Source organism: Rhynchophorus ferrugineus, unplaced genomic scaffold (genome assembly GCF_030347505.1).
Source record: "Rhynchophorus ferrugineus isolate W39M unplaced genomic scaffold, kcgeb_rfMv2 rfM4, whole genome shotgun sequence".
Lineage (NCBI taxonomy): Eukaryota > Metazoa > Arthropoda > Insecta > Coleoptera > Curculionidae > Rhynchophorus > Rhynchophorus ferrugineus.
In genome coordinates this window covers 32928061-32954948 of record NW_027472583.1, presented here as the reverse complement: position 1 = coordinate 32954948, position 26888 = coordinate 32928061, and the positions used below count along the sequence as shown (strand labels likewise).

The following is a 26888-nucleotide window of genomic DNA, read 5'->3' as shown; positions in this document are numbered from 1 at the left end:
AAGGTTTGGCTAGTAATAACAGTTAGTAAGTAATAATAAAAATGCTTGTAATGCTACACTTAAATCTAATTACTAAAATACAAGAAAATTAGTAATAAAAATAGTTTATAGAGGTTTTACTACGTAACTATACTTAAAACTTCTAATGAACCGAAAGTTTGCCAAAAAAATTATGAATTAGCTTAAATATAATTTTTACGCTTTAGAGGTTAAAAAATGATTTAGTAAATACTTTAGTTTTGTTGAAAATTATTTTAACGACTATTAAATATATTATATTTAAACGCTAGTTTTTGTTGAAGAACTTTTAAAATTGAGACTTTAAAAACGAAATTCATTAGTTTTGTTATCAACATACACAATAACTTAATTATGAACAATCAATAATTGGGTAAAAGTTTTAAACAAACTATAAAAATTCTTTCTTTTAAAATGTTATTAAACAAATTACAAGTATATATATATATAGTATATATAGGTATATATAGTATATAAAGGTACTTTTTTACATTAGTTCTAATTAGGATCAAAACAAATAATTAGGATGTGGGTAAGGATACAAAAAAAATGCTTGTATAAAAAATATGAAATATACCATATATTTCCCTGTTTCCTTCAATAAGTATATAAATAACATATACCAAGTTCAAAAGATAACCAAAAAAAAGAAATAAATATAAATGCATTAACAAGTATAAGATAAGAAAATAAGGTAGAAGGGTATTACAATTTTGATTTCAAGTGCTTAGCTCTTAGAGCTTCAATTTTTGCAGCAGCCGATTGCTGAAGTTGAGTCAATTTCAGTGCTAATCCCATATTGCCCTGGATTTTAACTTTGCCTTGGAAGAAGGCCCTTTGAGGTTGGATTTTCCCAGTCAATAAATCAATAATGTCTTCATCTTTAACAGTGAAAGTAACGTCGGGTTTTACTTTTGAATTAAATTCAATAGTTCCTTTTCCCACTTTAGCATTAATAATCCAAAATCCCTCCTGGCCATTATTTTTCACTACTTTAAGGCCATAAATGGCTCTATGTTTTTCAATTAATTTGTCTTCATCCTCCAACATTGCCTGTTGCAATATCTTTAAATAAGGAGCAGCAGTAAAACTGTCCTCTTCTGAACTTGCTGATGTAGAGTTTAAATTAGTGGGATTAGAATTCTGAGTACTTGGGAAACCCAATTGGTACAAAGCTACAACCACAGCTCCACCAAGTCCAATGTTGTGTTGTAAAGCCAGTTTTGCATTTGGGACCTGTCTGGGGCCTGCTTCACCTCTTAGTTGCCAGCACAATTCTGCGCATTGAGCCAAGCCAGTAGCTCCTAGAGGATGACCTTTGGAAATAAGACCACCAGAAGGATTTACTACAAATTTTCCTCCATATGTATTGTCGCCTCGATCAATAAAAGCACCTGCTTCTCCTTGGCCACATAATCCTAAAGCTTCATATGTTATCAACTCATTTGCTGAGAAACAATCATGTAATTCTACCACTTGAACAGATTGTGGCGATTTATTTGTCTTTTTATACAAACGGTCTGCTGCTAATTTAGTCATATCATAACCAACTAACTTCAAAAGGCTTCTATCCCTACAAAATTATACCCAAATAATGCCATATCAGTTAATATAATTAATAATTATAAGGTTAATATCAATTGCAATTAAACTCACTTAAAGGTAGATTGAAGATCAGTAGCCATTTCCATACCTAAAATTTCAACAGCTTTTCTTTCTAGTTTATGAGCTTTAACAAAATTCTCTGAGACAACTATAGCTGCTGCAGCACCATCACTAGTTGGACAACACTAAAAATACTCAAGATATTAAACATATTTATAATAGAAAGAATATGTTTTTACTTGAAGCTTTGTTAAAGGGCCAAATACTTTAGGAGAATTTAGTATCTGTTCTAGGGAATATTCATCTCTGAACTGTGACTTTGGATTATTGACTGAGTGCTTGTGATTTTTATATGCTATTTTGGCAAAATGCTCAGGTTTGGTACCATATTTTTGCATATGTTCTATGCCTGCATTGCCAAACATCTGTGCAGTTACAGGAGAGCCATCTATAAAATAAGTCTTGTCAGTAGCAATAATTTATTGTTGTCAGAATTCTAATTGTCTAACCCATTTCTGCGATTTCTGACATAATTTCAACATGCTTTTCCATGGGATTTGATCTATCATGGAAAACAGAACCTAGACTACCCCTTTGCATCTTCTCGAATCCTACAGCCAAGGCACACTCACATTTTCCACATTCTACCATCTCTTTAGCTAATAATAGTGCACTTGAACCAGTGGAGCAATTGTTATTTACATTAAAAATTGGAATTCCTGTCATACCAACTTCATAAATAACCTTGAATGTTAAAATTTTCATTAATATACTTGTGATACTAATTTTAAAAAAATCACTTACTCTTTGACCACTAGTCGAGTCCCCATATACAAAACCTGCTGTAGCGAGTTCAACCTCTTCTATTTTTACTCCAGAGTCATTCAAGGCTTGTAATATAGCTTCCTTGCCCCAATCTGGGTAATCGCCCTCTTTTTTGCCGGGTTTCTCAAATTTGGTCATGCCAACACCAACAACAAATACGCGGACCATTTTTAAGCCCTTTCAAACAAAAAGAAACTTTATAACTGGCCGCAAACGTCTCAATAGAAAGTTGTATCTATAAATAGCTAATTGCCAACCATTAAAAGTTAATAAACATGATTTCACTTAATACAGAAAAACACAACCATAGGTTAGAATGTATTTTAATTATATAAAATAGTATACTTACTTATATATATTTAAAAAAATTAAATTTATTAGTACGAATATACCAAAATGTTTAAATTTTAACGACACTGAACACAGGTTTTAACAAACACCTTTATAGTCGCTTTTAGTTGTTTTGTGAATAAGTAGATCTTGACCCTCGTACTCTTATGCTTCTCCGTTACACTGTTGCACAATTGTGTCGTTTACAATGTTATAAAACGAAAAACAACACATACTATATATTTAAACATATTTTTCTTCATTCCATCCAATTTATTTTGTTATTATTGTTCAGAAATGTCAAAAAGAGATAGCATTCTGACAAATGTATCAAAGATAACCTTGAAATTTGACAACGTAACTAACTCATCCTCTTTTGGTATTCGCTTAACTAACATTCGATTTTTATGTTTGTTGACGTGGATAATTATTTTCTATAAAATATGACGATATTTTACATGTTGCTGCCGTAGAAAAAATTATGCAATAATTTATTATACAATATGTATGTTCGGTTGCTGATAAACGCATTCATTAATGTTTTAAATTCTTATGAGTATCGTACGTTTTTATATGCAGCTATTGTATTATTTCGTAATACAGTTCTTTCTCATGCTTAATTACCGTGTGTATATTTTAGGACGTATATAACAGAAAATATATGAATCAGCTTGAAAGCAATCCTTTTAGAGTCAGAGAACGGTTTTTAATTCGCATTGTCGTAGCCGTGTTCTATCCTAGAGTAACGTTTTTTTTGTGTTTGAATTAACTGTGAAAACACCAAAAACACGGCTAATGTGATCTAGTAGGCGGTGAAAGTTTTTTTTACAAATTTTTTTCTGTATGTACGTCTTCAGAATTTTTTAAATGTTTTAATTATCGTTTTGGTAGACTGGCGTTATCTGTGAAAGTATAAATTTATTCGTTTCCTTTTTTAATAATTAGAATTTTCATGATCTTCCACGGGTTTTTAATTTTTTTGCTGTGTTATTAGCTGTCTTATTTTTGACACTTGATCATTAATATCTACAATAACAAATAATTATGGGATTTTATTTTTTGGTACTGCCAAAAATTAATGGTAGATTATCATTGAATGTTCATTATTGACTACTTATAAATCAGGCGGTGTTTTTTAGATTTGTAATAAGTTTACGTTTTAAGTTTTTTTTCTGCATTTGGGCTATTTTAACCTTGATAGTATTATAGCAATAAGTGAAATTTTAATAATTCTAAATATTTTATTTGCTGTTACACAAGAAATTGTGATGATAATGAATTATTTAGGTAAGTTTGTGTGGTATTTCTTAGTATACAAATCAAGAAATACTTTATGTACCTTGTCTAAGTTTTAATTGTCACTTATACAGACAACTCGAGTAAAAGGTCACGTCGCAATTTACGACGAAAGCCTTACAAAATGCATTAAATATATTAAGTTTAAGTGTATTAAAACTAATATAAATGTTTTTTGTTTAGAGTTTAAACTCTCGATATTTAAAAATTATAAAATTTTAGGCAAATTAATAATGAATTAAGGCTTTAATGATTTAAGTTTTGTTATTAAAAAATACATATAATTATGCTTAAGAAACTGTTATAAAAATTATATTATAACTATGGTACAATGTGTTGGTTTAGACGGTAAATTAGATTTATTAAATGTAAAAGCTGGAAACTGAGGCTAGATATTTTAAATAATTTATTAATGCCCTAAAAGTGCCAGAAATTATTGATTGTATGAATAAGGATTTTTTAACAGTCTAATTTTAAGAAAGGTATAAAATATACGAACATACCAGGATCTAATTAAAAACATAATTAAAAAAATATATTGATTAGATGCGAATATTAATCAATAATAAATGAACCAAAGAATTTTGGAATACTTCAAAAATCTAACGCCAAATAAGGTAAATGAATACAGAAATGAAATAAAATCATGAACTGTCATAAAACAGAAAGTTTTAGGTACCAGAAAGATGCTTACCTAAGTGATGTCCTATTTGCTATCAATAACAAAAACGTGCGAATCTAAAAAGAATTTCGGTGATTTTGAGTGTCGTCTTTTATAGATGTGACTTGGGTCTACCTCCAAGAAACCAAATGATTTACTGTTTAATAATGAGTCTCGAAGTGATTGTTCTTAAAAATTCTGGAGACAGGCTTGGTTCTGAAAAATTCGAATCCATATTTTCCCAATCTATCTATATTTTTTTATTAAATGGAAATTTTTTTGCGGACCAATAACTTTTTCAGTATAACGATATTAAAAACTATCGATATTTTTTCAAAGCTCCGATACATCGACATTTTTTTTAATATTGAAAACGATATATTGATATTTTTTAAATATCTAAAATAACACCACAGCACACAAAACTTTGAGTGCCAGATTCGTCAGTACTAATGGTAAACGTACCTCAAATAAATATCCACTTACGAAGCAGCAGTCATTCATATTGACCGAGGTCTGATACGAAACAGACTTTTACAATTAACCCCGGTTCTAAGAAAACGGAGGTACTTGGCTATGAGGTCACATCCCAGGCAGCGTCGGCTACACGCATTTAATACCTTTCGGAGAACAATCAAAGCGAGTCACTCAGTCGCCTCTATAGATTTTAATATGATTAGAACCGTAATTATCTAGTAAAATATATTTTTTTATAATATGAAAGGTACCGGTGCGCTTGAGCTGACTCGATTCCTTTAGATTTGGACTATTGGGAGTAATTGTATAGGGGAATTATTTATGGAAAAACCGGCGAAATGTTGTTTTGGGGAACTTTTTAATCTGACATGAGAGTGACGATTCTATGTACACAGGTTAGACGTTATTGTAATATAGGAATGCTGATATATCGATATTTTTTCAAAAAAGTATCGATAGTTTTTGAATGGGAGTGTCGAACTTGCTCTTTGCAAGTTGAGTTGCAATTAAAAACCTGGGGTTTTTGATATAGAGTAATGAAAATCCTGCAGAATTTGGAGGCACCACTATTTCAAAAGTCATTAGCAAAAAAAAACTAAATCAAAAGAGGATAAAATACTAAGAAGAACTTGCTTATGTTATATAGTCTATCTAAAATAACAGTGAATTCACGTCATCACTATGTTGAATGTATGCTTATGGTAGTTTATAAATTCGACCAGTCTTATTTTGTTCTAGTTAAAAAGATATATAAGACTGTCTGATGCATCTGAACATGTAACTAAACCGAATCTGCCTATACAATTCGTCTCGTTTTCAAATGTGGACAAGAGTATTCAAAACATTAGTGATACTAATGAGAGGTTATAAACTGGCAAATTTTAGTTTGGCGCTTATCTTGTTTTGACAAATATCAAATCTCTGTTTAATAATTGTGATTATTCTGATTGAAAATGCCTTTTCATTTTACCCTAGTTAAAAAGAGCTTTCTGATGCGTCAAAGCATGTAAGGTAATCAAACTATTAAATTCGATTTGTGTTGGTACTGATCGGCTCCGTTGCCAAATTTATAATAATTAGAGGTTATCAACTGAGAAATGTTGGTTTGGCGCTCTGCTTGTTTTGACACATTTCAAATCGCTCTTAATATTTGCGATTATTTTGATTGAAAATGTCGTTGTCAATAAATAGTAAGAAACAGATTGCGTCTCTAATCAGTTACATCGAACAGGAAGGAGATAATGGTGGGCCTCTCTTGCAAGTAAAATGCGTTGAAAGTAACAGTTTTATATCGGTAATCTTGCACGAGCTGGCATTTCTTTGGCGTGTTAGTGTTGCCTCAAGATGTGTTGAACTTGGCTATCTAATTATATTGTCATTGGTGGACATGTTACACAACCGTTTAACTTTCCATAGCGATTTGAATACTAATATCAGCCCATCCCAGTTAACAAAAATCTTGATAATGTGCTCTCCAACAAAGCACTGTTTTTTTTTTCATCAAATATTAAACTCAAGGATCATCAGATCAAAGTTGCCCTATTCGAGAAGAAGTTTTTGATACTGAATATAGAATCTATAATTGATAGAATTATTTTATTAATCGATGTAGCTGTAAATATGATTTCTCCAATGGCAGTTTCCACGGAACCGACACAGTTATTGTAGCAAAAGATATATATCTACCTAAAGCTGTAGAAAAAGTACAGTGCCAGTCAACAAGATCTACAAACGGACTAGATACTGGAAAAAATAAAAATAGCACAATAGCTCCAAATCTGTTCAATTAATTCTATGACTTAACAGATGGGCAATTCCTCAAGCAGAATTAATTAAATATCTCAGCATTCATTTTGATGGAAGATAAATTGCAAACACCATGTTAGACAAAAAGCAGAGAGATACTAAAAATCAAACAACTGTAATGGCTAGTGGGAAAATACTCTCAACTTGACATAAAATCAAAAGATTTGACATATAGTCAATTTGGACTTATGGGGTGTAAATATGGGGTTACACTAAATCCTCAAACCAAGTAGTAATCCAACGCTGCTAGTACAAAGTTCTATGATTAATTATCAACGCTAATCGCTACGTAAATGTAATGGAGAACTGCACGATGACCTTGAGATCAAATAGATTTACGAAGTTATCCAAGATTTCGAATTAAAGCATGAAATAAGTTACTAAATCACAGCAATGTGGAAGCAATACAGTTACAGAACACGCAGGCAATTAGAGGATTGAAGCGAACCAAACCACACGAACTTGTATAGTGTAAAGTGTCCCTCTTAGTTTAATAAATATAAAAATTTGTAATTCATATATTTTTTAATAATATATTATTTAAATTTGTGTTTTGAGTTGAACATTAAATTAATGATTTTAATGTTATTCGAATGCGGTTTTATACAGAATTAGATGATTTTATGAGTCACTTTTGTGCTCAAAATAAAATAGTTTTTGCAATACGATAAAAGTTATTGTTTGAAACTCAACGGGTTGATAACAGATTGGCAGTTATTTCGCACTTACTTGAAATATTCGTTGACATAGTTCAGTGGCCCCACTCCACCCCACAGTGGGGGCAAAATTATCACAATGAGTTGAAAAGTATCTATAGGGTCATTAAAGCTGGACTGAAGGTGCTCAAAGTCCCCTAAGGATGAAGTGTTAGAATTAGAAAATATTTATACTTTGAAAAATTCCTAGCCTACGGATTTGTAGGACAAGTATCGCAGCTCAATATGTATGTCTAGCAAAAGCGGACTGAAGTTGTTGTGAACTGACCAGGACTACTGTTGTATTTTCTTCTGTCTTATCTGTCCAGACGATATTTTTCGATATTTTTTTGACCGATATATCGATATTTCTGTTAGCCGATATTTTTCGTTGTATTAATTTTAATAAACCTTTAAAATGTACTACTTAATGTTAGTCCATTTTGATTACCATTGTGATTTGATCTGATATTACTTAATACTAAAGATTTAGTAATAATATCGCCATCTTTTTATGTATAAATATATATTCGAAATATAGATATTTTATCGCTTCTGTTTATGGTTTCTTTAACAGGACCGATAGTATCATGAAAAAGAAGTAAAATAAAGTAAATTAAACAATTTTGTTTTACACCCAACATGTTTCATGACTTATACGTGAGCAAACTTGTCTTTTTAACCAAATTCACAGATATGATGGTTTGACCCTCCTAGATGACATTTAATCCCCCATTCCCCATAGATTTATCAGTAGGAAAATGAATATATTAGCATGATATCTACTATATATACATGATATAATCGATCCCCGGTCTGACACATAGATGTCGGATTACTAGTTTCTGAATTATAGCATTTTGAGTGAAGCAACTTTTGTATTGTGAAAAAAAATGGATAAACAGGAATTTCGCGTGTTAATAAAATATTGCTTTTTGAAGGGAAAAATACAGTTGGAGCAAAAACTTGGCTTGATGCCGAGTTTCCTGACACTACACCAGGAAAATCAACCATCAAGGATTGGTATGCTAAGTTTAGATGTGGTAAAATGAGCACCGAAGATGGTGAACGCAGTTGACGCCCAAAAGAGGTTGTTACCGACGAAAACATTTAAAAAATCCACAAAATGATTTAGAATGACCGTAAATTGAAACTGAATTAAATAGCAGACACTCTATAAAGATATCAACTGAACGTGTATCGACAGTCATCCGAGTGGACTGCACACGGTGAACCGGCTCTAAGCGTGGGAAGACGCAACAGTCGGCTGACAAGGTTATGGCGTCTGTATTTTGGGATGCGCATGGAATAATATTCAATGACTCAATGAGTAAAGTTCATGCATATTTATATTTGATGCTCTTGAAGTTGCTCTATATCTTATATTGAAAATAATGAGAAAACAGAAACATAAGTTTTAGTAACATATGTTTTTTAAATTATTCCCTTTGTTCTATTGTGAGAGGAACATGATTAACATAATAAATTGTGGTCGACTTTCGACCACAGGGCGATCACTAGTTTATATTAATCCGCTTCCCCACAAATGCAGAATTTCGATCTAGACAAAAATGAGCTTGAGTAAAGCCTTCCAAATCGTTTGATTTATCAGGTTGTCCATAAATATATACACAGGGAATGTGAGAATTTGTGTTTGGCACTTCAGCTTAAGGAAAACGACATCCGGTTAACGCATTTTTAAATAGCGACTTCAAACATTTGTTTACGAGACTGGCGCTTGTAACTGATTAGTTGTAATGGATCGTTCTGTATAGGTTTACACGTGATTAGTCAGCTTAATGGTTTAAAATTGCCTGATAAAAAAATGATGACCCATTGTTTCATTTACAATCAGTACACCTATTCATTTTGAATAAGTACGACTTTCTTCCAGTTATAGTTGATGCTCTATTATCGCATCTGAATAAAACATATGTTTACTGTGTTAAAATATGATTTATGATCTTAATTACTTTCGTGTTTTAGTCTATGTTAAAGCAATAATAAATGGTTGTCAAATACTTGTCACAAGCAAGTTCCATCACAAAAAAATTGATAATAATTGTTTCGAGACTTTCACTTCATGACGATTTTAACAAAGATGCCGACGAATATGTATTTCAAATTCAATTCCATTATAGAATTTACTATAGAATTAAAATGTTTAAACTGCTTGCGAAATATGGAAAGGGTGTCATTGGGTACAATTTGAATTTGATGAAATGTCTATTGATTATTAAAAAACTTTTTTTTGAGAAGGTGGGAAGCAAGTACTAACAGTCAAAGGTACGTATTTATTGCGCCAATGTAATGGCATCTGCCCGGTTCCAAAAGGTGTGATCACAAAATATTGATACATAGAATGAGAACATAAAAGGCCGCAATCGTTACTAGTTGTGCGTCTGATCAGCAGAATGTCGGAGGTATACAATCGAAAAGAACTCAACAAACATTTGTTTAAAAGTAAAAAACAAAAGCGTTGTGTTCCAGAATGTGAAGGTTCAAATAGAGTGCATTATTTTTCAGTTCAGTCAGAGTGTCCTGCTCTAAACTAGAAATTGTTTTTAAAAGCAAACAATAATAAACTTAGGGGAATCTCTTATATAAGCATAGGATTATTTGTTCTTTGCATTTTAGATCCGATAACTATCGATTCAAATGTGGAAGAGCATTGCTTAACTAAGATACAAATCCTAATAGTAATTAATAAAATTGAGTCTTTCATTATGTTGTACATGTACATAATCGAACTAACATAGTACATAACATGATCTTATTTATAGATTCTATTTTAACTATCGAAAAAAAAAATTACAAGCCACAAGTTTAACACGGAAATCAGCGGAAGTTAAAAAATTAGAAATACAAATACGTGTTTTTCAAATAAAGTAATCTGAAATTTTTCAAGTTGAGATGAATCTGTGATTTCAGCTTCAGGCAGACAGGAACTAGTACAACACCAAAAAGATCAAGAAGGGCATATGCGGTAACATTGCAAACAATAACAGGTCAATTAAAAAGTCCCCGGTCTGACAACTAGATGGTGCTACTAAATCCATGTTTTTTAGTTAGCCCCGATCCTCAAAAGATGCGTGTATACATTCAACAGCTGTCGGATTATTAGTTTGTAAATTATAGGATTTTGAGTGAAGCAAATTTTGCTATTGTGAAAAAAAAATGGATAAAAAGGAATTTCGCGTGTTGATAAAATATTGCTTTTTGAAGGGAAAAAATACAGTTGAAGCAAAAACTTGGCTTGATGCTGAGTTTCCGTACACTGCCCCAAGAAAATCAACTATCAAGAATTGGTATACTATGTTTAGACGTGGTGAAATGAGCGCCGAAGACGGTGAATGTAGTGGACGCCTAAAAGAAGTTGTTACCAACCAAAACATTAAAAAAACCCACAAAATGATTTTGAATGACCATAGATTGAAATTGAATGAAATAGCAGACACTTTAAAGATATCAACTGAACGTGTACATCATATCATTCACGAATATTTGCGTATGAGAAAGCTCTGAGCAAAGTGGGTGCCGTGCGAGCTCACTTTTGACCAAAAACAACGACGAGTTGATGATTCGGAGCAGTGTTTGAAGAGATCAATCAAGAGTAATAAACTCGAGTTTTTGCGCCGATATGTGACAATGGATGAAACATGGTTTCATCATTTCACTCCGAAGTCCAATCGACAGTCATTCGAGTGGACTGCACACGATGAACCCGCTCCAAAGTGTGGGAAAATGCAACAGTCGGCTGGAAAGGTTATGGCATCTGTATTTTGGGATGCGAATGGAATAATTTTTATTAACTTCTCATTGACTGCTTTGAAAAAGGAAGGACCATCAATAACGACTATTACATAGCGTTATTGGACCGTTTGAAGAACGAAATCGCCGAAAAACGGCCGCATTTGAAGAAAAAGAAAGTGCTGCTTTACCAATAGAATGCACCGTGTCACAAGTCAGTGAAAACGATGGTGAAAATCCATGAATTGGGCTTCGAATTGCATTCCTCATCCACCGTATTCTCCAGATATGGCCCCTAGCGACTATTTCCTGTTCTCGGATTTCAGAAGAATGCTCGCTGGGAAGAAATTTTCGTCGAATTAAGAGGTGATCGCCTAAACTGAGGCCTATTTTGAAGTAAAGGAAAAAAATGGTATCGAAAAGTTGGAGGGTTGCTATAATCAGTGTATCACCCTTGAAGTGAATTATGTTAAATAAAAAACTAATTTTGCGAAAGAAATGTGTTTTACTATGGTAGGCCGGGGACTTTTCAATTGACGTGTTAATTATTACATATTGAAAATACATTGAACAGTTCTTGATTATTAAACTCTAATATTATTTACGTATCTCTTTATTGCTCTGCTAATGATTTTCTGTTATGTTATGTAATTGTTATTAAATATAATTTAATGTTATTAATAATGTACCAGAACCCTATTTTAATTCATTAGTGAATGATGTTATATCTCGTTTTTTAGATATTACCAAAATTATGGACCTATTTTAACTAAAATTTTTAATCGTATTTTATGTCAGCAAATGCTAGTTTGTTGTTTTGCAAATGCTAGTGCTAGTTGTTTTTGTCATAAAAATATTTCAGTGGATGAGAAAAGCCAATAGATAGATTACAAAGGACGATTTTACATGTATTTTCATATTAAATGCGGTGGTAAGAATGGAAAATTCATTCATGTGGAATGAATGGAATATCATTTTCCTAACTTATAATATTTACATTACCAAATAATAAAAAATCAGCATGTTTCCATTTAATGTTACATTATTGGGCTAATTTAATTTTCATATAATAATATATAATTGTCAGATTAGATATTATGACAATTATTCATTTAAATATTAGTGCATTTGAATGCAATGCAAATAAAAAAATTTAATCAAAATCCTTTTTTTAAATTTCACGCTATAAATATGTGACAGTTAATACGCCCTCTAGTGGTTAAGGCGCGCAAAACTTGGTTCCTATTTTCGTAAGTCCAATAACAATGTGTGCCATAGTTTTTGAACTCGTAAACTTGAAACTTGAAAATATGAATACTTTCGATTCTTTACGACAGTTATTGTAAGAAGATGTATAATTACAGCGGCAAAAGTAACATCATCATGACACAATAGAAGAGCTGCACTGTAGATGTGATGGTCTGCAAGGACTAGTTGCCAATTAATAGGCGTTGTCTAGTGCAATTGTTCAAAGTGAATGAATTCGTTCAAAGCGTAACGTAACGCAATTATATATATATATATATATATATATATATATATATATATATATATATATATATATATATATATATCAATCAAGGCACTAAATTCGCTATGGTTCTGTATTGAAAAAATAATAACAAAGAATTTACTAAATTAAATAATCTATATAAAATGTTTAAAATGGTTGAAGAGTTCTACGATGACAATGGAACGTGTCATACCAAAAGTATAAAATGCTGCCAAGTAAAATTAGAACATTAATAATCAACACAAAAATCGTCATCACCACCTAAAAATCTAGTAGCAAGAGGATTAATAGATATCGGCAAGTTACTTCATCAACAGATAGTTAATTTACGAAATTATTTTTTGAACAAGAACTAGAAGAATATTTAAAATGTTCATCACTCCGAAACACATTTATATTGCTGTTATTCCGAAAAAATCAACAAAATTTCAACTACTGACCAATCAGTCTTCTGAGCTTATTATAAAAAAAACTCCTAAGATTAATTACGTTCTTGTTGAAGCTGTGAGAAACAAACACATCCTCCCCTCCAACGCGAGCAGTTTGGGTTTCGAACCAAATACTCTTCAATCCATCAAGCTGCGAGGTTAGTAAGGTGGTTGCCAAGTATATCGACTTGTCGACGACACTTTTCATGACAATAACCTCATCGGGGTAGTCTCCTTCGACCTCACCTGGGCTTCTAATAGATCATAGTCTAATATTCAAGGCATTAAAGTTTGGTATGCCTAGTGATTTTGTAGATCTAATACCATACTTAGAAAATTCGATACGGATAATTTAGATTTTCTTTCAAATAACCAATACATTTTTTTGTATTTTAATTCTTTCCTTTTCTTTTTTAAAAGCTCCTTCCAACGAAGTTTTGTATCAAGATTCATCCCAAGGTTAGCGATGTTATTGTATGGGATAATGGTATTATTCATATTTATTGATATATGAACAATTTGGTTGTAGGTTAATTCAATATGCACTGCTTTATTCTCGTTTCACCATGCCTAGGACCTCTTATTTATATTAATTCCGTGTCGTAGTATTTCGGTTGCTTCTTTGCTATTGTCTCCAATAGCAAATATCGTATCGTAGCAGTAATAGTTTCTATTTATAGTATGCCAAAATATGATATATTTGTGCCTTACTTGATTTTGTTTATCTTTCATTGTTGAGTTAGCTTCTTCTTGTTTAACTCTGAACATCCTGGCTGAGATGTAGGAGTTTAAGAATTCAACGTATTACTTCGGTAACATTTTATGAAGTTTATACACGGGTCCATTATGCCATAAGATTTTTTCTGTTCGTAGGCTTTTTACCGATTTAAATTTAACGATTGGTAGTAGTAAAATTGGTCAGTAAGATTTTACTACATTTGGTCGTTTTCCAGGTTTCGAAATCATAATAACTTCAGTCATTTTCCAAACATCCGGAACTTCGGTGAAGCTCTTGATTGTGAAAAATCGGCACAATGTATTTTATTGAAAGTATTGTCCATCGATAGCCGCTACTTTTTTCATCTTTAAGGCAATTTATTGATTCCATGTCGAAAGAACAATGCATATTTTGAGATCATCCACGAATCAACCTATTTTTTTGGTATTTTCATAAGAAGTGAAGCGCTGCTCAGACAGGTTACGACTTATATGTTGGAATAAATAATATTCAGAAGGAGCTAGGTTTGGAGAATGCGGCGGGTGGGGTAGCACTTACCATTTTAATGTTTTCAAATATGTTTTCATCGGTTTTGCAACATATGGTTCAGCGTTGTCATGCTGAAGAATAATTATATTGTATTTAGTACAGTCCTCGGTTCACACGCATCAATTGCTGTCGACAGCGATCCCCATTGACAGTTTCATTGAGTAATGCCTTCAAATTCTCGTCTTAATTTTTTTGCTGTCCAGAAAGCTCTTGTCTTCGGTGTCAAAATACCTACTTCCAAAAACGTTGAAACCAGTCTTCACGTACTGGAATGGAATGATCAAGGTTGCCATAAACTTCACACAGTATTCAATGACTTTCTGCCGCTTTTTTTTTTCAAGTTGAAGTAATAAAGTAAAACTTCTCACAAATGCGATTTATTCGGTACAAATTTAGGCGTTTTCAACGCAGTGAAAACATTTTTTGTCACATTTTCCTCACTTCGGCAAAATGACGCATACCGAAAAGTAAAGCCTGTCAATGAGGCTTGAACATGAAGTTGGTTACAAATGTACCCGATCCGGTTACTATACCGTAACACCATATACTGTAAACCCTTTAAAATTTATAGGCCTGATACATTTAAGTAATGGCGGAGATGGAGAATCCCAAATGGTATTCGGTAAACATCGGTAATTTCTTCCATGTTGTGCGACGTTGTCATTTACAAGCAATATCGAGATTGAATAGTACAACGTACTACAACAGCTATTTTGGATTTGACCAAAGCAGGTAGGAGCTCTGTTTTGTATGATAAAGAATTCTTATACAGTTTATTTTTTCTTGTACTGTTCATATTTTGATTATAAATAGATAGGAAATACTGGATAAATCAAAAATCTATTATAACACTTTAAATCTGAGTAGACATATGGGGATATTTCATCCAGAATCACCAGAATCACAGCTCTTTGATCATATAGTCAATCCATATAATTAAAATTAAACAAGAAACATTGAAGTTTGGCTCGCTGAAGTTTTTTAATGTTGGGGTTCCTATGTTGGTAAAAATAATACTTCTACTATTTGAGCGTAATCGATCAGGAATTCTTAAGAGTGTACCAAAGAGTGAAAGGTGAATGTTATTAAAATCAGATAAAAATATGATTGCAGCCAAACTAGCTGTTAAAATTCTAATGGATGCTGCATTGATTTAAACCCGAGCTAATTTAAGTTGTGGCAATTTGAAAAGACTAGATTTATTGACTCATAAAGACTTATATAATATCAACAAATCAATTGAATTCCACAGGTACAAAACATAAAAGTGGCATTACGAGTGTTGAAGTATAGGTAAATGAGGATACAGAATGTGTGTTACAGAAGCCACAATCTTAATTTTTGAGTATCCACCATATTTTAAATAAAGAAAATTTTATGTTTATCATAACAAATTATTATTAATTTTTGAAATCCAGAATATATATTATACTCTTTAAGTATACAAATAATAAGAACTAGAATTTTGGTTAGTTAATGTAGTGTTTATATAGCGATAAATATATTGTTTCGAAAATGAAAGATGTTTATAAAAGGTTCTTCATATTAGATTTGTTGTATTATAGGGGACGAAAAATATACAAAAATATTTTAAGCTAGGTCTGAACAGAAATAAGATCCTATTAAGTTAACTCGTGTATTCAAAACAATTTATTCTAATTATATTATATTCTTCAAATGTACGTATAATTTTCATCAGCTGGCAACGTTGCAAACTGAAATCCTTGTATGTAAACGGGGATTCTCCAGAAGCATATCTCAATGCTATAAAATTAAACGGATTACTCTACCTAAAACTGAGACTACGCATTTACATCAGATGTCCTTTGAATGAACTATTCAACTCGGTTAATATCCTCGCGGTGGTACTGCTTCAAGACAATAAGATGACGAGATTATTCGGCACTAGAAACCGTTAGGTCGGCTCGAAACAGTATCGAGGCGGCGACGAGGTTCCCCGCCAGGTTCGGTCCAATCTAGCGGAATACCACACAATTCATAATAATTAATTGGCGATGGTTCCATTAATACGACAGCTCGATAATTATCCGCTAATATGTCACAAGTGATTTTCGGTTTAACGGTCGGTTTAGATCAAGTATGCGATGCGTCCGAATGCACGGAAAAACACCGTAAAATCAATATTTCAACGTGCGTGTAACAGATAGCCGCGCGACAGATGTATAATTAAATTTTAATTGCCAATGATCGAAACCCACTTTTTAAACGCTTCTCACACATACACGAAATGATCTTCCAATCTAGTTAACTATGCACAAATCGCCGTTTGACATTCTTTCAAAGATTTCACATTACTTTATAGTAAAAATATTATAATATAAACACCTATATACTAACAATCTGTTATTTTTATATGAACTGAAATAAGTTTAATCGAATAAAATACATTACACGATATTAAAAATAGTTTTTCATAACCAGACTGATGACATACATTTACATCAAACAATTTTAATAAAAACTTACTGTTGGCATCTTTTTTTATAATTTTTGAAATTAATTAAATCTCACATTAGATATACTTAGTATATCTTAATTTACAAATTAATTTATTACTATTGGTCTGTTATACTTACACTAACAGACAAGTAAGTCGATTACGGGATTACTACATCAATATTTTTTCCCAAATTAAAATAAAACTAAATTACTTAAGTTAAAGTTACAATATTCAAGTTTGTGTTGTTTGGTTCGTTTTATATTCTTATTTCCTAGATGTTGTTTTTTCCAAATGATGAAAACTTATTTATACTCCAAATAGTATACTATATTTAATGACAACTTGCCAATCCATCTATTATTACTAAACTTATTAATCCACCTTTTGAACACTTCTCGCAAATACACGAAATTATAATCCATTCTAGTAAACTATGCTGGAATTGTCGTTTGACGTTCTTTCAACGATTTCATATTATTTCATAGTAAAACTATTATAATAAAAACACCTATATACTAAGAATCTGCCATTTTTATATGAACTACTAAAACAAATAATAATTAAACTACATTGCAATATATTAAAAATAGCCTTACATACATTTACCTCAGACAATTTTAATCAAAACTGAAAATAATTGGCGTCTTTTTTCTATAAAGTGCAAAACTATTTGTACTTTTATTTCCTATTTATTTTATTCATCTATATTTACCAAACCCGTTAAAACAGATTTTAAAAAATACATGATGGAACCCTCATTTTTAAAAGCTTCTCATAAATACGCAAAAATATCGTACAATCTAGTTAACTAGGCACGAATAAATAGCCAATAAAACAGCCGATGCGTGTCATCAACATTTATGATATCAGCAAGTCGTAATGTTGCCGCATAAAATTGAAGTTTTGGTTTGCAACGTTTGTTGGTTTCTAACCTTTAATTATTACCACTAACGTTTTCAAGAATTTTGTAGATATTTGATAAGGTCCACTACTACCAACACAAATTTTATATAGTCTATTCAAGATAACAGTGAACTAATATCATCAGGACGTTTAATGTATTGCCTATCATAAATTGTATATTCGTTTCAAAATCAGACAATATTTTCCTTCTTGTTTTATTCTAGTTAAAAAGAGATACAATGCTGTCTGATACGTTAGAACATCTAATCGACTCAGCCTACAAAAGTCGTCCGTCATTGTCAATGACAAAATTCTTCAAAACATTAGTGGTAATAATTACAAGTTATAAACCGGAAAACGTAGTTTTGGTGCTTCGCTTGTTTTTATAAATCGCTGTTTATTACTACCCTGATTGAAAATGCTGAAACCATTAGATAGTCAAAGTCAGAAACAGATTTCATCTCTAATCAGTTACTTCGAACAGAAACGAGATATGAAATGTATAAAAACAGTGTGCAGTTTTTTCAATATAAACATAATTTAATACAATTATTTCAGAGGAAACTGTTAATCCTCAAAGTATCCATAAAAAACTTAGAGATATGCAGCTCTTTGAGGGATGTAGAACATCGCCCCTTTATACATTGTTGGGAAACATAGCATTTAAATGGTGTAAATATAACCCAGAAAGAGGTCTAATGGAGCTTTCAGACATTGTTTTTAGAATATTACAATATACAATAACAAAGCATATAATAAAATCATGGAAGACTTATTAATTCAATTTGTGTATTTAAATAAGACATGAAATATCAAGGCAAGATGATAATAAAAATAGTATAAAGACAACAAAAGTTGACGCAAAAAGGTAAATGCTAGAATAACATCTTTTAACATATATAGTTCTTCGTGCTGGAAACAGGAATGGTTTTATTCCTGACACAGAGTTTGTGTTTTCCAGTCCAAGACCGCCTGCCATATCGCTTTTAAAGACCTAGGAGGAATAATTAGCTTTTATTATGGAGAATGCACTAACTACACTATACACACCGTTAGAAAAAAATCCCAACAAGTAGATCGATAAACACCGTAATTAAGGAATGGCTTGCAATACGTAAATTAAGTTTTGGAGAAACCATGCTAAAGAGTGAACTATTTCAAATTGTTACTCGATAAATATAAATGAAATGTTTAATTGCATTTTATGTAATTTACTTTATTAGAAATAGGCCTGAGAAAAGATTTATGTTAGATCAGATTGTTGAGCAATATGGCCACAGAGTATTATGTCTTCCTCCCTATCACTGCATATTCAATCCAATTGCATTGACACGGGGTGTGGCAAAGAATTGTTACAATAAACATGCAGGTCATGAATAATATACAAGCTAGAATTGACAGGATATGTGGAAAGAAGGATGTTCTACAATAATACCTTTGGTTTGGATGAACTCCATCTGACATACTGAAGAAAAATTGACAAATGGTGGAATCGTGTTGCATAGATTGGACAATAAGTGTTAGAATGGAAGTTATTGACTTGAATAGCGACTCAGAAAGTTACAGTGACTGAATGAAACTTTCAGGACATGAAATTATGATGTAATGCTGACAATTACCGAAACAGGGTGATGAAACTGGAAAAAACTAAAGATACTATGAGTGTGTATAGATAAGCCTGTAATTGATGATGCGGTAACATTGCGACACTTTGAAGTCATGAATTTAGATGACGTGAGTTCACTTTTCTATTTAACGGGCTATAGATTGATTCGGTTACACAATCCGACACATCATATAGCATTCTATTTTTTTTAACAAGGGTAAAATGAGCATTTGGCAGTATATTCAACGTCATCTATGACGTGCATTGGCTGTTTTATTGGAAGAACTATAGAACTTTTAAAGAATGTTATAAAAAATATTCAGGGTTATATTTTCAAAACCAGAAAGGTGACATTTAGATCAATTTTGACAAAAACTTACTGTTGATGTTTTTTCCCCCTAATGGTGAAAAATTTGTACTCCAAATTACATTTTTTACTTTTCAATCCAATCTATGATTACCAAACCTTTAACCCAAACTATTGAACTAAAGAAGTACATGATCGAAACCTCCTTTTGAAATGCTTCTCACAAATACACGAAATAATTCTTCTAGCAACTATATAATCTAGTTAATTATGTGCAAATTGCCGTTTGACATTCTTTCAACGATTTCACATTATTTTATCGTAAAAATAACAATGCATATGCTAACAATCTGTTTTATGCTGTATCTTATCCCAGGTTTTCCGCTAAAGAAAATGACTTACAAAGTATTGGCCAATTGATTATATACATGTTGCCCATATATAAGGCAATTTATGGATGCTATTCCTAAAAAATAAATAATGAAATCGAGAAGTGCTGCGAAAGGTGGTAGTCGGATGGAGTCAGGCTTGGAAAGTACCACTAAAAAAAGTAAAACTTTCAATCCAAGTGGTTTCAACACTTCTTTGACTAGTTTTGCTGTATGAGAAGGTATGTTGTCACACTGTAAAATCATCTTATCATGTCTTCGGACGTATTGTAATATTTTTCGATAAATGTACGGTTCAAATTGATCATTTGTTGTCGGTAGCAATAGGTTCTAGTCTCACTAGACACGGAGCTTGGTCTTACAACCAAAAAAACCGTTTTTAATGTACCCGTTTCTATTCCATGCAGACATAACTTTTCATACCCTTGAAGCAGCATTTCACTGGCGATTAGTCGATGTTCTAAATTTAAAACTCTTGCAATTCCGCATCTTTAAACTTTTTCAGCCTACAAAGACGTTCTTTGAATTTAACACTGAAATCGCCACATTTGAATTGTCAAAAGAATATTTCACATATAATGGTGATGGTTATGGTTAGTGCATGCTCACTGTAAGCGTTCTTACCAGCAAACCATAACGCACGCGACTTTTTTTTTTGATGAAACAAAAAATGTAATGCTTGCCAAAAATGCAGGTTTTCATAAACAAAACTAGACTTTCAAAAAATTGTAAATCTGTAACGCTGTTCTTTTGGCGGAACGTAACTTGTATAGTTTTGAAGTGAATGTTAACATCACATTTGTCTATCACAAAACTTACTGTTGGCATCTATTTTTCATAAATGGTGAATACTATTTGTACTATAAATAATATCTTTTATGACATTGGCAAGCAATCTTTTTATTTTTACTTATTTATACTCGATATATATACGAGCAAACAAAGTTTCTATGACATAAATATTTAATGAGCCAATTAACTAAATGGCATACGTGTATTGTTTTTTTTTATATGGAATAATGTCTAATACATTAAAAGCTAAATAATTATGTTATTAGATTTAGTTTAAAAACGCAATTGATACAAAGTTTATTTCAGTAAACATGTTGTAAATCTTGTTCGGGAAAATCACAAGAAAGCCACAAATGATAAATTTAATTTGTTGCTTTGTATTTTAACTAACAATGCTTATGGAAAACACACTTCTGAGAATAGAATACCAATTAACTTGGCCATTTTATTCTTTAAACCCCTTTAAAACCTAAAATGTCATACTGTGGTGACAAATTTTTAAAAATTAAAAAAAGTACGTCATTAAAATGTACGTGAGCACGTCACAATGTTACCGCATTTACTTAGAATTTTATATTTACAACATTTACTGGGTTGTCACGTTTACTTATTATCACTAATGTTTTGAAGAATTTTATAGACCTTTGGCAACATGGTGGACTAGTACCAACATAATTTGAATTTTATAGACTGATTCAGTTACATGTTCCGACGAATCTGTTCGAGAATGTTCTCTATTCTGACTCTTTTTAACTACGGTAAAATAAAAAGGAAAAATCCGTTCCGAGTTTAAAACGAATTTTAGACTTTTACAAACTGCATTTGGCAGTATATTCGACATCATCTATTAGGTGCATTAGCGGTTTTTAACGGTAACATTTATGAAATAAAAAAAAATTCAGGGTTATGTTTTCATAATAAAACAGATGTCCAAAGTTACACGACACTGTATAAAACAACTTAACGATAATTTATTGCCGTCTTTTTTGCTAAATTGTAAATACTTCAAATAAAATATTTTGTTTAGATTACTTAACATATTACCAACCTATCTATTCGTTGATCATTTTTACCTGTTTATACTCAATAAACAATCTAAATTCTCATGACATAAATATTTATTGAAGAAATTAACTAAGTGACATAAATGCATTGTTTATTTCTGCCTATAGAATAAAGTCAAATATATTTAAATCTAGTTAAATTGCAAATGAGTAGTTTAACATGCAATGGATATAGTTATATAAATAAAATTATTGGATAGAGTAATTAAAGAAAAAACGCAATTGATATTTGATTTACTTCAGCTAATATGTTCTAATCCTGTATATTTGAAAATGTCATGAAAACTGCAAATAATAAATCCAATTTACTGCATTATATCTTAACTAATAATGTTCTGAGAATGTATACTGTATTTATTATCACTACACAAATATAACCACGAAGGTTAAGCTACAATTATTAAGAATAGAAAATTCATAATATACTTAATACATTAATTCATAATATTTCCATTCAATCATTTTCTCTTTCGACAGTTTTAAAAGTTCCGGCTTGATTGGTGCAGTGGTAAAGGCGACAGGACGGTCCTCCTACTGTTACTCGCGGGTTCGAATCCTGCCGGAGCATGGTCGTAAATTGATGTTTGTGATTGTCCTTAGGCAAGAGTGCAAAATCCGACAAGGAAAATGATCCCACTCATGCCAGTAACCAGGCCGGGTAAGGCCGGATATCTTCAAGATGGCCACCCGCTAGCCGGTAGGCTTAATGCCGAGGACTGTGGTTCGGAAGCCACGTTAAACTGTAGATCCAGTTCAGACAAACCCTCATCGGTAAAAAGGAGACTTTAAAATAATTTTTAAAAAAGTGTTCCAGAAACTCTTTCTTTATGAATACTCATCAGTATAATCCCATTCTTTTAAGTAAGATAGATATTCTGTATTCTATACTGTTCTCATTATTGAAGATTTGCCGCTGCTATATGGTGACAGACATCACACTCGTACTTCTTACATCTCATCACTTTTTACAACCATCGAATAGAAAACTTTAACAAGAATCAAAATGGGCATCTATAGGTTGTTGCATAACAGACGTCTCCCGTTAGTCATTTCACCTTTCACTGCACGAAGGGAAGTAATTGTATAATTTAAAAAATCAAAAATCGGTTTAGAAAAACCTGAAGCAAACACCATAATATAATCTTGCAGTGAAATTAATTGTTTCACAACTATTGTAATAAATCAAAAAGAAAAATATTTCCAATATCTATCAATCCAATTCAGCTATTCATCGTCATTTGATGGATTCCACCGTCCATTTATATTCGCTTACAACCGATTCATTTCCACTGAACTACTCGTACTGTTGGAATTATCTCACAACGCACAGGAATTTACAACTCACGTGCATTTACTAAAACAATTGGTAGTCTGTAACAAGTTTACTAATATAATTTAATATATCTAATCCTCCAATATTCAACATATTTAAAGTTTTCTAACTAATTAAAAACTTCTAACTTTTAGCATTTCATAAATCTGTTAAATGATAATATGCAAATCGATTTCTTTGAAGTACAATTTTCAGTTTTGACTCTTTTTTGGAGTTTGAAGTGATGGTGCATACCCAAATGCTAATTTCAATCTTGACTTGTATACACGTTCATCCCTTTCTTGAAATAATAATAAGTAACTATTCGAATTTTTTCTTATAGGAATTCCATATTTTAATAAAATATGCCGATGGTACTAACATATGAGGGTTTAATAAGTCGCTTGTTTTGTATGATTAACTAAAGTATTGGGGGGTATAATAATCGTTTTAACTAAATTATTAACCCTTAAACGCTATGTAACCCCTATATTTATGTCCTAAATGTATTTCTGTGTTTCCCAAGAACATCAATCTATATAAGCAAATATACTAAATCTTTAAAAAAAACTTAACAGAAAAGTCTGAACCAAAATATTACATTTTCAACGTATAAATATTGTATTAGAGTATAATACAATAGCAAAATTATATTGCAAAAATATATAAAACATAGTGATTAGTAAAACGTATCAATCGAAGAATATCATGTGATTACGGAGGATGGGATGATATTAGATGAGATGTTTAAATGTTGTATTAGGCGCTTGTCTACATTATGATCAACAACATCTATTGGCGAAAATACGAATTGTCAATATACATAACCTAACCTAATTATAAAATTTTTTAACAGTTTTCCATTTAGTATTATTGAGTTATTCAGTGTGTACAGATGCTAATCAAAGAATGTTCTATATTATATTTTAGACATTCATTGATAATGTAATTTTATTGGAAGTAATCTGCTGCTTAAGCCCGTCAAGTACCTTTAGAAACTTATGATCACATCCGAATTGTCGGTTTTGGTTTGAACGATTGAAAAGCGGCAATTTTCGATTTGAAATGTCGAAGAATCACCTGGAGGACCAAATATTCAATTTCAATTAAATTATAATTAATATACATTATTATAAATGAATATTTAAAGGCCGCAAAAATGCATGGGCCAGTCCAGGACAACCATCTTACATAGACACCGAAATGGAATATTCATGGCCATAAAGTCTTAATGTGTATGTGGTAGTATCAACTAGGTGCAGTGTATTACGAGATGTTAAAACTTAATAAAAGTGTAAATGCAGCTGACTACTCAACGAATGTCTATTGAACAAATTGGACGATGTGTTGAGTGATATATGATCAGTAATAGCGAGTAACAGGCACAAAATCGTCCTCTTGCGTTACGATGCTTGGCCAAGTGTTGATGAGTTGCTAAGGACATACTGCTGTAGTATCGACGATATTGTACTAAATTTTCTCTATAAAAGCTATTTTAAAGAAAACAATAATTACAATAAACACAAGAACCTAATACAATTATTTGACCGTGTGTCTGCTTTTACAGCGATCATTTAGTTTCAATGTTCGACTAAAAAATCAGTTACAATTATTACAATGTCTCATTCTGGTTTCGTTAACTTGAGCTTCTAATTCTACGTCTCTGTGCATTTTGGACCCTCCGCTATGCTCTTTCTGTCGACGTCAAATTCACCGTTCTTAAACTTTAAAAATCGTCCATAAGTTTTCTCACTTAAGTCAGTAATTAAAGGTGTAATTTAAAAGATTCCCTAAATAACTAATTGTTATATAACATAACATCAGACAATTTAATCAACTTTTATTACATAAGGAAGTGACTGGTATAAATGAATTATTTATTCAACATACAAAATAAAGTCAAATTCATTAAAATCTAAATTATTAAATTAGTGTTCTAATATAACAGATATAGGACTAGAGAAGTGTAGGATTGTATTAAGAAAATAGCTATTGAATTTAATTTAAAAAACGCACTTGATACTTTATTTATTTTAATAAATAAGTATTAAATCATCTACATTTGAAAACAACAAGACAAATAATAAATCCAATTCGTTCCTTGATATTTTAGCTAATAACGTTTGTTGAAAACCAATTTCTGGGAATTATACACCATTTAATTTCGTCTTTTTTGTCCTTTAAAAGCCGAGAAATTATATCTCTGAATAATTAAGAAATGTTCTGCTGTTTAGCGCTATTGCAGCTTCCTATGGCTCATGATATATTTAGGTGACTTGATTCTTGCTGCATGAGAATAAAAAAAACAATTGACGGATAATTATTAAATAAACAACCTACGATCTATGGTAATTGGTCGTAATATTAAAAAAGGTTCCGGAGGTGTGTAAATAAAATGTTTTATAGAAGCAGATTTTTTCACAATATAATAAGAAAACATCATCTACAACGCAAGAGTTTATTATATGATATGGTTCGTCGAACCATAGCAAGACATAATATATCCTATTAACGAACGGAAGAAGGGTGATACAGACCTTAATTTTCTTTCTTTGCGATCATTATCTTAAAACAAAGTTAGTCCACAATCATCCGGTGGTTGAAAATATTGAATTCGTACTGACACATACATCCGTCTGGTTGAAAACTTCAAGTTGTCACGAACGATTATAAAGACTCTTGGATCAGGTGCGATGAATCAGGTGGGTTCATTGTAGGGCCCAACCGACCATAAACGGCGAAAAACTTCCAAGGAAAGGAAGGAGATACGGGTTTTAGGTTTACTTAAACAAAACGTAGCGAAAAGGACCTGTGTTATTTTCCACCGTTTCGCAAAGATGTTTTTATCCACTAGACAAATCGTTTGCTTCTGAGATTTTATATTCCAAAATAATGACTAATTCGATAACCTCAGATAACCAACACGGAAATAACAGCTCCTGCATTTAAAAGCTGCATTTCTTATTCAACCCGCGTAAATTTGACTCCCTCATAGATTAAACATTTTTACCACGGTCACTATTAAAAAAATGTGGTTACGAAATATACACAATACTAACCTTGGGTGAAATGCCCTTATTTGTACTATAATTCCAAAGAATACCAACCAGTAATTACAAGACCGAATGAATGAATAAGGTCGTTATAGTAACGTAAACAAAAGGAAACTCAATTACAACTTACCGACATAAAAGAAGGCTATGATTCTTAGTTTATCCACCTCCATGATTTGAAATTAAATATATAATCAACAACTAAGTCACAATGAACACTTGATAAGTGAAAAGCCGGTCATTTTTTAAAAACCTCGCGAACTGTACATCATCAAATCGAACTGAAAAACTTAACGAAAAACCAAGAAAAACGAGTAAAAATACTCTATC

The 26888-nt window shown here is 31.6% G+C and overlaps 1 protein-coding gene across 3 annotated transcripts; it reads right to left on the bottom strand.

The window, feature by feature from the left end:
• Nucleotides 1–576: 576 nt before the first annotated feature.
• Nucleotides 577–26810, bottom strand: ScpX (Sterol carrier protein X-related thiolase). 3 transcript variants are annotated; one of them, XM_076402308.1, is made up of 6 exons: nt 26689–26810; nt 2428–2625; nt 2133–2367; nt 1863–2071; nt 1675–1808; nt 577–1591 (listed from the first exon to the last, which is right to left on the bottom strand). In XM_076402308.1, exons 1-6 carry the CDS (start codon nt 26692–26694, stop codon nt 724–726), a joined length of 1650 nt encoding a protein of 549 aa, XP_076258423.1. In that variant the 5' UTR covers nt 26695–26810; the 3' UTR covers nt 577–723. The 3 variants fall into 3 exon arrangements, with proteins under 3 accessions (XP_076258423.1, XP_076258425.1, XP_076258426.1); XM_076402310.1 differs by lacking the exon at nt 26689–26810 and adding an exon at nt 2798–3194; XM_076402311.1 differs by lacking the exon at nt 26689–26810 and adding an exon at nt 2798–3117 and having other exon boundaries at nt 2428–2693.
• Nucleotides 26811–26888: the final 78 nt, after the last annotated feature.

Excerpts from the sequence above, each read along its gene's own strand:
- ScpX (XM_076402308.1), bottom strand. Across the intron at positions 1,809-1,862 it reads GCCCTTTAACAAAGCTTCAA|TGTTGTCCAACTAGTGATGG; the intron begins GTAAAAACATAT and ends GAGTATTTTTAG. Across the intron at positions 1,592-1,674 it reads GATCTTCAATCTACCTTTAA|GGATAGAAGCCTTTTGAAGT; the intron begins GTGAGTTTAATT and ends ATAATTTTGTAG.